The sequence below is a fragment of the Selaginella moellendorffii genome, unplaced genomic scaffold (assembly GCF_000143415.4).
Source record: "Selaginella moellendorffii unplaced genomic scaffold, v1.0 SELMOscaffold_19, whole genome shotgun sequence".
Classification (NCBI taxonomy): domain Eukaryota; kingdom Viridiplantae; phylum Streptophyta; class Lycopodiopsida; order Selaginellales; family Selaginellaceae; genus Selaginella; species Selaginella moellendorffii.
This window is the reverse complement of record NW_003314280.1, coordinates 262,589-276,561: the sequence shown is the minus strand read 5'-3', so window position 1 is coordinate 276,561 and position 13,973 is coordinate 262,589. Positions and strand designations below refer to the sequence as shown.

Sequence of the window (13,973 nt, the reverse complement as noted above, 5' to 3'; positions counted from 1 at the left end):
ACTAAGTAATATGACTAACCAAGTTTTTTTACTTTAATAATGAACCGATTTACTTTTTTTAAACTTTTTTTACTTCAATAATAAATAGGTTTGCCTCATCCCATACATATGCATATGTGTGGCTGTTTCCATAAAGAATGAAAATTGGCTCTATCGCACGATGCAAATGTAGATAGCAACATATGGCAACAATTTGAGCAATAGAAAATAAACTCAAATTTGTATCAACTAACACGGAGAGAATAATAGGAAATTCGTTATAAAAATGAATTTAGAAAGTAACCACTGGATGAATTAGTGCTAAGTGAACCCCTTAATGATATTTCCAAAAAAAAATGAAAGAGTCATTAACTTATTCATACAAGAACTCTCCACTACTCACATGACTCTTTGTTTCATAAAAGCATCTTAGTGTCTAGAACTTCTATTGAAATAGCACCAACAAAATGTTGTTAATGCCAAGATCTCCATATAAGAGATGGAAGTTGCTAATCGAGAAAACATTGACAATGCCGACAGGTGTGACCAACTTCATCACAAATGACATCATGGCCACAACCACATCCTTACCCTTATCCTTAAATTTAAGTGTAGCACATGTAATCATAGGATGAAATTTGAATATATACTATTATTGTAGATCCTTGAAATGTTAGGGGATAAATGAGGATAAAATAGTCACTACAGACTCTCTTATTAAACAATTGCTCATTTTCTAGTTGACTTAAGGGGAGAGAGATAGGGTGTGTTACATATGGTATTGAAGAAATATAATATACCTTTAAGTAAAGTATATTCTTACTTCTAAATTTGAAATCATATGTATTGGGCATCCATGAGTATTTTGTGGATGCCACTGTGGGACTATGATATGAGTGAATAACTAGTTACTTCATATGAAATAACTTGTTTACACAATAAAATGATTGATAGATTTTTAGTGTGGAAATAGAGGTATTGGTTCCCCTTTGTTCAATAAAGGTTGCTAGTCAATAGTCAATGAGGATATTCACATATTTGAAGAGGGGGTAGTATAATGTATATGATAATGGGATGAGATTTGGATATACTATCACCGTAGAACCTTCGGGATAAATGAGGATAAAATAGTAATTAAGGGCTCTCTCATTAAACAATTGCCACTTTTTCAATTGGCTTAAGAAGAGACAAATAGGGTGCACTATATTGGGTAATAAAAATATCAACCTCCATTGGAACATAATTATCTCCTATAGGAAGTGGAGTTAAACGATATGCAATAAAAAGTGGAAGAAGTGATCCAGGAGAATGCTCCAATTTGCATGAGTGGTTGCACTTAAACTATTATACTATTGCAATGGTGTCTTTTGGAGACACGTGGGAAACTCACACAAACACTGAGTATCATCCCAAGAATGATATGTGACAATCACTGTAAAGTGATCAAATCAATAGTACACATCATTCCCATAAAAGAATTCTAATCAGACACAAAGGTTAATAACAAGAGTAAGAGAAGTTGCACTATGCACTGTGAATGCCATTATCAATTGAATATAATTGTTCAATTGCAATTGTGCATTAAACTACTGTTCTAGAGTTAGAGGAAGAGGTTGTTACTCTACCATGAAGATGAATGAAAAGGAAAAATGAAAGAAAAGAAATTGAAAAAGATATAAATCTAAACCAAAATCCCAAATCCAAACACTCTTTAGGGACAATCAAAATTGTCCCTCAACTCCACCAATGTGAGTGTATAGATATAAAAATAAAATAAAAAAATATGTATATCAATTAGCTCAAAAACCTTAATTTATATAGTTCGGATTGAATCTAATCCGATAGCTATCAAAATCTCACTATGTTAATATTAATATACGGCATTATAACTATACACTTAGACCTCACAAAAGGATAATATTTAACCAACTTTTGAGTTCTTAAAGCTAGCTTCATCGCCCTAAATTTTAATTTTTAATGACAAAGATTCTAAAAAATGAATAAAATGACATGCAACACAAAAATGGAAGATAAGCCATCTCCCACTTGAGTTCTAGGATCTCAATCATAATCCATTCCTTGGGCTTCCCTATCAAGAGCTCTGATGCTATGATGTGCAATGTGACCATTATAAAATACCTTAAGCTGGAGAAAAAATCCTTAAGGGTTTTCACAAAGGGATTACTCAATAATTTAGTTACTGGTCCATTACTTCTAAATAGCTGGATTCATGCACTCAATAAAGGATTCTTAGAATGGTTAATTATTGGAGTCATAGGGAAGGATCCATCCTATACGAATTTCTTAGAAGACATTAAGCCAGATTATGAGATCCAAGACCTCAGATCTGTATGGAATATGCTGCTAAACATCCATGAGCTCTCGGATGAATATCTAGCACATGGGTCCATAGATGGAGCCTGCCCACATATGTTAAGTTAGTGTGATTGCAATTAGTAAGAATTCAGATTTGGCTGGCTCAATTTAAATTTAACACCCTTCAAGAGAGTACAGTCATGAGGCTAAGTGCCATTTTACTTTTGCTTTAAGCTAAAAACTTAAACACAAAAACTTTTCTCTAATTCTTTTATAGACGGTTGAATTGAGGAATATTCTAAAATATAGTTAAATATTCTATATATATGCTTTACAATACATATAATCCTAAAAATATTTCTCACCAGCAAGAAAAGGTTGTAAGGGCCCTTTGAGGTTACTTGTAGGCTGGCTTCATGTCTGGACGGTGAATGTAGACACTGGCAAACTCGTCTAAGTGAGTATTGCAATACCATCGTTGAATTTGGATATGGGGATTCGACTTTAGTCCTCGGCTGGAGCTCTCCTGTGCTTGTAAAGCAATTCTCACTGCAGGTAGAGTTTGACAGGTGTGACATCCATATCATTCGGCCTCGAGGAAATTCCGAGGTCAGCATGTTTTCCCGATGAAAGGAAGCCTATTTCCAGAGCATAGAAAACAAATTGGAAGTTTGAATTGAATGTAATTCTCCATGCGTTGAAACGAGCTTTTCAGCTCCTCAAAGATGAATATCTGGACGTTTTCAAGATTGTATTAGAAGTAGCGGGGCAGTAATTGTTTCCTTCCAAGGTAAAGAGTTCCAGCGCATCGCCATTCCCTGGGCCCAATGTTCCCAAGAATTTGTCTTCCTCCTCACGAGAAATTCTACAAAGGAAAAACAACAATCACACATTTCGCGCCAAACAGGAAGACCTTCCTTAGGGTAGAAAGAGGGAGAGTAGTCAACAGAATCCTGAGCTTTGATTTTTTCTCCTCGTGATGGGTCATCGATTGTTCCGGATAAAGCGCAACGATCACTACTCTTGCGATGCACAACATGTCATCCCTAGAACCCTAACGTTAAGGTTTATATATAATCTTCTTCGTGTGCGCGATTCTGTGTCGAAATTTTTGTGCCCTACAAGGAAGGTCTTGAGCGGGTTTAGGGTTTATGGCGAGCTTGGACGAATGCCTCAAGCTCCTGCGCGGGAGCAACGATGAGCAGCGCCTGGTGGGTCTGCTTCTCGCCACCAAGTTTGTGTCCGGAGGCGATGCGCAAGCCGTCCACGAGGTGTTTGACGCCATCGGCTTCCAGTTCGTCGATCGCCTCTTGAGAACAGGTACTTCGTTTTCTCGCTCCGTTGTAGAATTGTTCGTTCTAAAGAGAGGATTTGCGTAGGCCTGGGGCATTTTGCCACGCACGAGAAAGAAATGCAGCAGCATGACTATCTCAAGCTCGGCATTTCTATACTCGCCGCATTTTGTAGGATTCCCGAGCTTGCATCTTCGAGCGATGTCATCGATAAAGTTCCCGTTTACGTGGAGGTGCTTAGCGCCAAGTACGTTTCTTCCCTCTTTCTCTCGTTTTTCTTCTACTGAATCGAAAAGCCCAGGGACGTTTCTGTTGATGCTAGCGAGTGCTTGTTGGGAATTGCCGCAGCTTCAGACAAAGGCTTTGTAGCTGTTTGCCAGTCGAGAGTTTTTCAAGCCATTGGCAGCCTTCTCCAAAATGCTGCGCCAGGTATCTCTGTGTTCCTTTCAAGACTAGATACTTAGTTCTTCTTTATGTTTGCCTTCATCGTTACAGAAGCTCAAGAGGTTGTGGCGGTTGTGAAGCTCTTGTATTTCTTGGTGACAAGGCTAACTATGGAGGGCAAAACTTCGGAATACGCGCAAGAACTAGCATCGGTTGTCCCTCCTTTGTCGAGGCATCTGTCGTTGCAGCAAAATCTCGGGAAGTTTGAAGTGATGGAAGTGTTGAAATTGCTTTTGGTCTCTGTAAGTTATAGCTCGTGTTTACAACAACCGCTGCTATTTATTTATTTTCTTTACCTTTTGCAGTCCAATACAAAAGCGGTGCTGAGTACGAACTGTGCAAGTCTTTCATGGGCCGACGATGTGCGCACAGGACTGGGTCAAATACTTCACAGTCGTGTTTGTATGTTCGTAGAATAAGGCAAACTCCATGCGGTCTTCTAATACTATAAACTAAATGCAGCACCAGAACACCGGAAAGGAGCTCTGGAGGTGGCTGAGCAAATGGTGGAGCATTTGGGAGGTTCGTGGCTTGTTGGAAACATCAACTTTCCTGACACAGAGGTATCAAGCTCTTCTTCTGACAGGTAAGTGCGATTGTATTTGGTTTACGCTTCAGAAGTTGATGAATCCCTGAGTCAGGTTTCTTTTCCTCGTGGTGGAGTCTCTGCGAGTAGAAATTCCCATCGTACTTGGTGATGTTCTACACGTTTCTAGCAGTTCCAGTGGCCAGGATATTGAGAAGCAGCGCAGTTTAGCTGTTTACTACTCTCTTGTTGAAAATATCATCAACTTCACCTCGCAGGAAGGTATTCAGCTCTTCTTTGTTTCTCAGGATTTATTGCGAATTCTCATTCTTGCAGAGGCTTCCATCAAGGTGAATGCAAGTTCCTTGCAGAAGATAGTTTCTGCATTAGATGACATAGCTGGTATTCTGTTGGAATACCTGGAAGCCGCAAAGGTTGTTCTTTCTCTGCTTGTCTGATCGTCATCTTTCTTTTTTATTTTGTTACTTTTTCTTTGGCAGGACAATGGTGTCCATCAAGGGGACGAAGTAATAAGTTCCGTTCGGCTTCTTGGCCGGTGAGCAATTTGTTTCCAGAAAGATTCTCGACAAGTGAACTGAACAAGATTTTGGTAAGATACTTGGCCGAGGCTCCATCCGCACACAACACACGTTTCCTGAAACTTCTTAGCTTTCTTCTATCAGTCACTCCAGACAATGAAACAAGGCAAGTTTTTTTTTTCCTCCAATACTCGGTTCTATAGATGTCTTACTGCAATGCTTGCAGCCCCTACTACGCCGTGCAGTTTCTGGTGCCTGCATTGCTGCAGGTTACTATGGCTGAGGATGGTTGTGAGGCACTGGTATCATCAGGAGGACACAAGCAGGTTCATGTCATTGCGTTTGTAAAACCACTTAAAAACGTCTTGTCTCAGATAGTATCGTTCATCGTTACTTCACTGAAAAACCGAGATGAGGTTTTGATCGTTGAAGCACTCGACATTCTTCTCAATGTGCTGCAAAAGGTGACTTAGGAAATAACAAGAAGCTCGATGGCTTACTAGCTTTTTATCGATGACATGACACCAGAAAAACAGCTTGATTCACGAGCCTAGCTTTGTGGACTTTGTTCCAGCGCTGCGTGAGATCGTCTCTTGGGCCTGTAAGTACATTTTTTTCAAGTGCCAACATGTTTCTTATATCGTTTTGTTTGCAGTGAAAACCGACCAAAATATGGAGAGTGCAATGGCGACGTGTTTCTGCACATCAGTGTTGGATATGACGGATGAAGGCGCTCTGAAAGACTGCCTGGAAGCCTCCGAGCTGGAGAGAATCTATACCCTTGTTGGCAAGTGCTTACAGCGCTGTTATCAGGTATCATCTTACACTTTCCAAGCGTAGAGTTTGCCACCATTTACTCCCCGGCTTTCAAATTCAGGGTGAAGCAGCAGAGGAGGAAGATTTGATGGACATGATCGTTTCAGGTCGATTCTTTGATCTCTTTTCCTTGTTAAAGAAACCATTAGAGCTCATGTCAGGTTGTTTGATTTCCATGTCTCCAGGTTGTCTGGCATGTCTTAACCGATACCCATCGCTCAAGTCCAACTTAAAGTCTTATTTGGCTTTGATTCCAGATAACAGGTGCACATTTCATGGCATTCATTCATTCACTCGTGTTTGTTTTTTGTCTTTTCTTTTCTTGCCAGGTCTTCGACCCCAAGCCTTCGCATGTTAGCGAAGCTGTTGTCTTGAGATAGCGAGGCGGGCAGAACCAGAGCTGTATAAAGAGAGTCACATGCTTAGAAAAGTAAGTCGAGCACGATGCTTTTGCTACGTTCTTTAAGTGCTGCGTGTGATGAGCCTTCCCCCGATGAACTTAACTCGTTTCCCAGATCTGCGGTATCAGCAGAAAAAATGAAGAAGGCTGAGCTGATCCATCGAGATGGCAAATTCATAAGAGAGATAAGCGATCATCGTTACGTCACTCTAATCGGGGAAGAAAGAAAGAGGAGGAAGAAGGAAGGCAGGGAGGCATGTTTTGTGTTCCCTTGGTTAGCGGATCCGACCAGAGTGAGTTACAGGGCGCACACAGAGCGAGCTTCTCGAACAGAGTGAAAGGACAAGCACCAGGAAAACGTTTGGGAAGCAAGAACGCTAGGCAGAAGATTTGCAGGAGTTTTTGCAGTGGCCAAGCCTTCTTTTGAAGTTGGAGTTTCCATGGAATTTCCATGCCAGGAAGAGTGACGCGTTTCTTTTGGAGCCGTCGGTCGCTGTCTCGAGTTCTCTCGATCGTAGCGCTGATTGATGAGGGGGGCCCAGACCAGAGAGACAGGAACTCGCAAGAACACGATCTCTCTTCTCTTCTCTCTCTCTCTCTCGGGTTCTTACAGAGTAGCAGCGAAGCAAGCAAGCAAGCAATTCGGTCCAGATCATGATGGTGGCTGCTGGGGAATTGGAAAGATTGGATTGATGGCAAAAACATTCAGACCACCTGGCCCGGAATCTGGGGAACACAAAACAAAAAATCTGAATTTGCTGCTCTGAATTGCAAAGAAAGAAGGGAAAAAAAGAAGAAGAAGGCTTTGATTCTTCCAATCATCTCTTGTTTAGATATATAAAGAGCGGGAGAGGGAGAGTCCCCTGTTTTTCCTTCCGAAAGGATGAATCTCTTTGACGAGAATGCCGCCGCGATGATGGACAATCTCCTGATTTCTTCCATCAATTCGCCGGCCAGCGATGCCTGGACCGTAGCTGCGCTGGATTCGGCGTCGCCCACGTCCGGATTTTGCCCGGATTCCATCAGCTATTCCCTGTTTCATCCCTCGGGATTCCTGGCTGCATCGGCGAATTCCTCTCTCGATCACCAGAAAGCTGGCAGTAGCGGGAAGCCGGGCTCCAAACGCAGCGGTAGCAGCTCCAAATTCTCCACGGATCCGCAGAGCGTGGCGGCGCGGATGCGTCGCAAGCGCATCAGCGAGCGATTCAAGACGCTCCAGCGCCTGGTTCCCGGCGGCAGCAAGATGGACACGGCGTCGATGCTGGACGAAGCCATCAGCTACGTCAAATTCCTCAAGCACCAGATCTGGCTCCACGAGATCGCCATTGCCAGCAGCACAACGATCAATAGCAATAGCTGCAGCAGCGCCGATAGTGGATTTCTCTCGTCTCTCTCATCCTCCTCTAGCAAGTTCGATCATGAGAGGCTCGCTGCTACCAGCGATCCCCCCGCACAACTCTGGAATGTATAACAAATGTTCTTTACTTTCAAAGATCTTGCCGTACATTCTCGTGATCGTCCGTACTATTTCTCTCGAGCATATAAGTATGAAGAAAATTTGGGGTTTTTGGCTTCACTAACTAGGGCGGATTCTTGGCTATGGCGCAGCGCATCAAGCTCGGCTCGCAAGGTCTCGAGGTCTCCAAGCAAGGCCTCGGATGCATGGGAATGTCGGCATTCTACGGCCCTCCCAAGCCGGAGGGGGAGATGATCGAGCTCATTCGCACGGCGATTGAGTCGGGGATCACATTCCTCGACACGGCGGACATGTACGGGCCTTACACCAACGAAATCCTCGTCGGCAAGGTAGGATTTTGCTCTTCTATCGAAGCATTCTCGTGGATTGGATTTCTTTCGGCTGCTAGGCGATCAAGGGTATCAGAGACAAGGTGGAACTGGCCACCAAGTTTGCATTCTTCGTGGACGAGAAGGGGAATCGAGGGATCCGTGGTGATCCAGCCCATGTCCGTGCTGCTTGCGAGGGCAGTTTGAAGAGGCTGGATGTGGATTGTATCGATCTCTACTACCAGCACCGTGTGGATCCGAAAGTTCCCATCGAAATCACGGTACTGTTCCAGAGGTTTTTTCTCGCTGTTCTATACCGATAGGTGGTTTTCTTGGCTTTGAAAGGTAGGGGAGATGAAGAAATTGGTGGAGGAAGGGAAGGTCAAGTATCTGGGCTTATCCGAGGCTTCTTCTTCTGATATTCGCCGAGCTCATGCGGTCCACCCCATCACTGCTGTTCAGCTCGAGTGGTCCCTTTGGAGTCGAGATGTCGAGGAGGACGTTATTCCAACTTGCAGGTCTGCTAGAAGCTGAGCTAGATCGTTCCCAATCAAAGTTTTGATCCGAGACTTGTGTTGCAGGGAACTTGGAATCGGAATAGTTGCTTATAGTCCTCTCGGACGTGGATTCTTCTCTGGAAAAGCCATCGTAGAAGAGATTGGCGATGGGGATTTCCGCAAGGCAAGCTTTGATAAGTCTTTTACAGATCAAGCTTGACTGTAACGTGGGCTTTTTCTTGAGCAGTTTGTCCCAAGGTTCCAAGGTGAGAACCTGGAGCACAACAAAACCATCTACGAGAAGCTGTGCAAGATAGCGGCCAAGAAGAACTGTACCGCAGGGCAGCTTGCTCTGGCTTGGGTCCAGCACCAAGGCGACGACGTTGTCCCCATTCCAGGCACCACCAAGCTCAAAAACTTCAAGGAAAACATTGGATCGCTAGACGTGACCCTCTCCAAGGCCGAGATTGACGAGATTGAAAGCGTGGTGGCCGGAGTCAAGGGAGAACGATACGGTGATATGTCCAGCACTTGGCGATTCGCGACAACACCACCTCTTTCTTCCTGGAAGCAGTAAGTTCACACAAGTTTGTGAAAAACAATGGAACAACAATATAAAGTTTCTAAGACCCTCCCTTGAGCTGGGGAAGTTTACTCGCCAATGTCAGTGAAGAAAAGCAACTATGGCGCAGAGTTTACTCCAGGGGATTGGAAGAAGAGTCATCCAGGACAATAACTTTGTTTACCTCAAAGGCAATGGTACAAGCTGGCTTTTCTACTGACGAGTGTGTCGAGCTTATCAAGTCGTGCAAGACCCTCTCTCGAGCCAGGGATGTCCACTCGCGAGTTTTGGCAAATCTCCAGGGAGAGGATGGGCCGTATATCGCCAATCTTCTCGTCCAGATGTATGGCCTTTGTGGGAATGTGGAGCTGTCAATGCTGGTCTTTGGCAGCATCACTCACAAGGACATATACTCGTGGAACTTGATGCTGTCTGCGTATGCCCAAAATGGGCATCTCGCGGAGTCCGAGGTGGTGTTCCTCCAAATGCCGGCTAGAGACCGAGTCTCGTGGAACACGATGCTGTCCGCCTATGCCCAGCTCGGGCACCTCTCCAAGCTCCAGGCTCTCTTCGATGCGATGCCAGACTGGGATGTGGTCTCGTGGACGTCTCTTCTGGCCGGATACTCACAGGCAGGACAAGTGGAGCGCGCAAAGAGAGTCTTCGATCAAATGCCGCTCAGGAACTACGTGTCCTGGACTGCAATGCTGTGCGCGTATGCCCAGGCCGGGGATATCGAACAGTCGAAAGCTCTCTTCGACGCCATGCCGGACAGGAATCTCGTCGCCTGGAACGCCATGCTCGCTGCTTATGCCCAGCGGGGACTCTCCGAGAAAGCAAAAGCACTATTTGATGGTGCACCCGACAAGGATATGGTTTCGTGGAACTCGATGCTCGCTGCTTACGCGCAAGCCGGGAACCTACAAGCAGCTCTCGAGGTCATCGCTCTCATGCCGGAACTGGACGTGGTCTCGTGGAACACAGTGCTCGCGGCTTACGTCCAAAACGGGTGCTTGGGTGACTCAAAGGCGCTGTTCGACTCTATGCCGGAGAAGAACTTGGTCTCCTGGAACGCCGTTTTAGCGGCTTTTGCTCAGAGCGGGGAGCTGGAAGCTGCAAAGTCCGCGTTTGATTTCATGCCGGAACAGGACTTAGTTACGTGGAACTGTATGCTCAGCAGCTACATGCACAACGGCCATTTGGAGGACGCGATGTGGTTCTTCACTTCTATCCCGGTGCCGGACGTGGTTTCGTGGAGTACCATGGTTTTGGTTTACGCTCACAATGGACGCCTGGAATCCGCCAGTGGTTGGTTCCAAGCGATGCCGGTCCGAGACGTGGTCGCCTGGAACACTATGCTGGCTCTAAACACACAATGCGGGAACTCCGCAAAGAGCTTGGAGCTTTTTGCGAGCATGGCAGTGGATGGACTCAGGCCAAACGATTCCTCGTTTGCTTCCATCTTTCACGGCTGCAATCACCTGGGCGATGTTCATCTTGGGTGGAGTTTCTTCTGCTCGATGCTGAGGGACTTCGAGGTGAAAGCCGGCAAGCACCACTTTAGCTGCATGGCTGATCTTCTTGGTCGTGCGGGGTACTTGCGGGAGGCTGAAAGCTTGATCCTCAGCATGCCTTACGTTCCAGATGCGATAGACTGGCTGTGCCTGCTGGGAGCTTGCAGCGCTAGGAAGAGTGTAGCTTTGGGGACCCGTGCTGGACAAAACGCTCTCAACGCTGATCCATCAAACGAAGCAGCGTATGTGTTGCTAGGAAATCTGATAAATGGGAGTGAGGTGGATGCTCTTACATTGTTGAAGCTTAAGAAGCGCAGACGTTCCAGGCAAGAAAAGGTATGAGTTCTCTTTTCTATTTTTCTTCGTGTTTTCGTTTTTCTTCTTGACGCTGATGCTGCTTGACTTCAGGAAACTAATGGAGATCGGCTTTAGTCAAAAGTGGCACCTTCTTTTCAAGCACTGATGCCGTTGCGAGTCGTGTCTTGCTCGAGCAAGGTAACAACGCGAACTCACCGCAGCTGGCTAGTCAAGTATACATATGACGTGTATAGAGATTCTCATCGGAAAGGCAAGTGCTCGGTGGTCATCCAAACTAGCCAGTTTTTCTCACATTTCCATCCTTTTCAAAGGGGGCAATCAGAAGTAAAATGGACCATCCGTGGCCATCCATCCCGAAGACTTTACTTTTAGCACCCGGAATCTTCTAACAAGGAACAGTGACCACGCCAAGGTCGCAGAAAAAGTGAAACACTTGTGGACTCTCTGAAGGATCTGCTGTTGATATTCGTGGAGCTCACGCAGCACACCTTCACTGCAGTCCACATTTTGAATGAAATCTGTTTATGGTTACTTTGTTTTGTTACGGCTCCAAAACTTTGAAAAAAACACTTCTTTGCGTCACACTCTTCAGGCGCGAGAATGCGGGAGTGGAAAGCTTACTATCTAGGAAAAACCACTCCGATTCAATCAGCTATCTAAAAACACCCGTTCGGCCGCGGTCGGGTCCGGTCGGCCGACACCCGAACGGGACGTTCCGACCGCGTTCGGCCGTTCCGACCGGTCGGCCGACCGCCCAACCCGGTCGGATACCGGTCGGATGTTCTTTGTGCATAGCGTTCTCCCCTATCTCGGAGGACGACTTGTGGGCGTGGAGAAATATACTGGTTGGATTGGAAAAGTTGTGGAAACAGGGAATCATTTAAGTCCTTGACGACTTTCGGCGCTTGGACGTCTTTGACCACCGTGGCGGAGGCTGAACCTTAGCGTATGTAGATTGAAAGCGTGCTCTTTCAAGGGAGAGAGAATCAGCTTGTGGGAATATTTCCTAGCGTTTGGAAGCCACTGTCATCCTTTCTGCTGCTTAACTATATGGCGTATTATCCTACACCTCTGGAAAAATAAAACGCTATACAGGATCTTTGCGTTGAGTAGATTAATTTCTCCACTTCCTGGAAGGGACAAAGGAAGTGGATACGAAGCAGCCTGTGGGAAAGATATTTGGCGAAGTTCTTATATACTATTAAAATAGTTACAAACTTCTATACATAAATTCAAACTTCTACAACAAAAGTCTTTATGCGTTTGTTAAGAAGATTTTTCAAAGTTTTTTTCTTGATGCCGATCACCTCTACCATCCCTCTCCTGAATATAGAGTTTTTGTGGCAGATATGCTTTCCGATCCAGTTTGTCAAATTGGTCTGTAATGAACTGTGCAAAAAGTGTACACACCATGGTGAATGTTTTCCGCCAGGAGGGTACGTGGAGGAGAAGGGGAAGTTTATCCTCTCCATCAAGCAATCTACAAAGGCCAGTTCCAACGACAGAGGAGATTCGCAAGGACTGGGACCAATGTTAGGAACGTAGAGTTGGAGTTGGCTGAGGATTGAATGTTTGTGTTTCAGGAGTTTGTATCACTAGTTTGCAAGATATCTTGTATGGATATCTACTTGTTTTGCTACAATCAGAAGGGCATTGAAGGACAAGATGAAGAAGTGGATGGATGAAGAGCGGGCAAGACAGAAAAGATATCCCTTTACTCGCTGGTTCTTTTTCCTAGCATTTGTTCTCGTTCTATCATTTTTATTATGAGTAGAATTGAAAGCGACATTATAAAACTTCTGGAAAGGAGTACGCAAACATCTCACAGGGCTAGGCAAATGACGACATACAAAGTTCATGTGAAGTACTAAACTCTCATTTGGGAAATATTTCTTCTACATCGATGAGGCAAAATTTGGACAAAAGTAGAGGTGAAGGTATAGCCAACCTTTTTTCCTTTATGCCAGAGTGACTGTTTTTTCTAGTTTTTTTGCATGAATTCTAGCTTATTAACTTCACTCTTTTGGTACAATCAACATTCTCTTCTCACTTTTAGAAAACCTAAACCTGAGAACAAAATATAAATCAAGCAACCTACCCAATCCAAAATCGAATTACTCACCTCGAGAATGGGTTTAAACTTGAAGAGGGAAAAGAGATATCATCCTTTATGCTTGCATTGTCATTGCAAAGATAATAAATAAGGAAGAAAAAACACTTTAATTAGTAGCCACTCGAACAGATTTATATATATGACATTTGTGGAAATAGAAAAAATTCACCAACAAATTCAATTTGAGTATGAAATTTAAAAAGTAAAAAATAAAATATCTATCATCTCCCAAACACCTTTGACAATCAAAAAATCTATTGCTTGTAATCATAGTACTTTTGAGCATACCAAACATCTCTCCAGAATCGTTACAACAAAGCATTAAAGAAACATAGAAATCCATCTCATAAGCATAGGAAATGTATAGTTCTGTCCACTATAAATTAACTTTTAGAAATTGTTTAGTATCTACCTCATGCCACATCCCTTGTGTTATGACAATGCTCATTGTTACTCCATGAGCTGAGATCCAAAGCATAATTTTCAAGAAAAAAAAAAATTTACCTTAAGTTTGTTTCCTCACAAATTCTCCCTCTTAAGTTTCAAGGTTTTCACATGAGATGAGCTATTGTCATGTGAATTAACATCAAGTTTCATCAGTTTTTAGGTAATATTTTTGCACTAGTCAACAATATTTTATTATAAATATAGTTTTCATTATATTTATATGGTTTCATATTCTTGCTTATTGTGACTATGGTGTTGGATGTAGTTTTCTATTAGTTTCCAAATGTGGTTATACCAGTTAAAAAGTATATAGATTTTAGTTGCTAGGAACTTAGAATTATGTAATTCTTGTTAAGTGACATTAACTTCTTTATTTACTTGTATAAACACCTTCAAGAATGCATGATATTATATCTTTGTAAGTT

General features: G+C 43.8%; 4 protein-coding genes across 5 annotated transcripts; all 4 read left to right on the top strand.

Moving 5' to 3' along the window:
• The first annotated feature begins 3,431 nt into the window (after nt 1-3,431).
• On the top strand, nt 3,432-6,373 carry LOC9651037 (neurochondrin). 2 transcript variants are annotated; one of them, XM_024677282.1, is made up of 17 exons: nt 3,432-3,615; nt 3,675-3,834; nt 3,910-4,016; nt 4,083-4,273; nt 4,337-4,433; nt 4,494-4,617; nt 4,673-4,839; nt 4,894-4,991; nt 5,058-5,113; nt 5,173-5,262; nt 5,323-5,422; nt 5,471-5,560; nt 5,625-5,697; nt 5,752-5,909; nt 5,974-6,019; nt 6,098-6,176; nt 6,242-6,373. In XM_024677282.1, exons 1-17 carry the CDS (start codon nt 3,447-3,449, stop codon nt 6,285-6,287), a joined length of 1,851 nt encoding a protein of 616 aa, XP_024533050.1. In that variant the 5' UTR covers nt 3,432-3,446; the 3' UTR covers nt 6,288-6,373. The 2 variants fall into 2 exon arrangements, with proteins under 2 accessions (XP_024533050.1, XP_024533049.1); XM_024677281.1 differs by having other exon boundaries at nt 3,889-4,016.
• A 188-nt stretch (nt 6,374-6,561) lies between these two features.
• On the top strand, nt 6,562-7,841 carry LOC112347066 (transcription factor LAX PANICLE 1-like). Its single transcript, XM_024677295.1, has one exon. The coding sequence runs from the start codon at nt 7,196-7,198 to the stop codon at nt 7,781-7,783; it is 588 nt and encodes a 195-aa protein (XP_024533063.1). The 5' UTR covers nt 6,562-7,195; the 3' UTR covers nt 7,784-7,841.
• A 33-nt stretch (nt 7,842-7,874) lies between these two features.
• Nucleotides 7,875-9,256, top strand: LOC9651036 (probable aldo-keto reductase 4). Its single transcript, XM_002972380.2, has 5 exons — nt 7,875-8,118; nt 8,178-8,378; nt 8,443-8,615; nt 8,679-8,778; nt 8,842-9,256. The coding sequence occupies exons 1-5, from the start codon at nt 7,912-7,914 to the stop codon at nt 9,169-9,171; spliced, it is 1,011 nt and encodes a 336-aa protein (XP_002972426.1). The 5' UTR covers nt 7,875-7,911; the 3' UTR covers nt 9,172-9,256.
• Nucleotides 9,257-9,320: 64 nt separating this feature from the next.
• Nucleotides 9,321-11,519, top strand: LOC112347062 (pentatricopeptide repeat-containing protein At4g02750-like). The gene is made up of 2 exons (XM_024677286.1): nt 9,321-11,006; nt 11,079-11,519. The coding sequence occupies exons 1-2, from the start codon at nt 9,351-9,353 to the stop codon at nt 11,100-11,102; spliced, it is 1,680 nt and encodes a 559-aa protein (XP_024533054.1). The 5' UTR covers nt 9,321-9,350; the 3' UTR covers nt 11,103-11,519.
• The last annotated feature ends 2,454 nt before the right edge of the window (nt 11,520-13,973 follow it).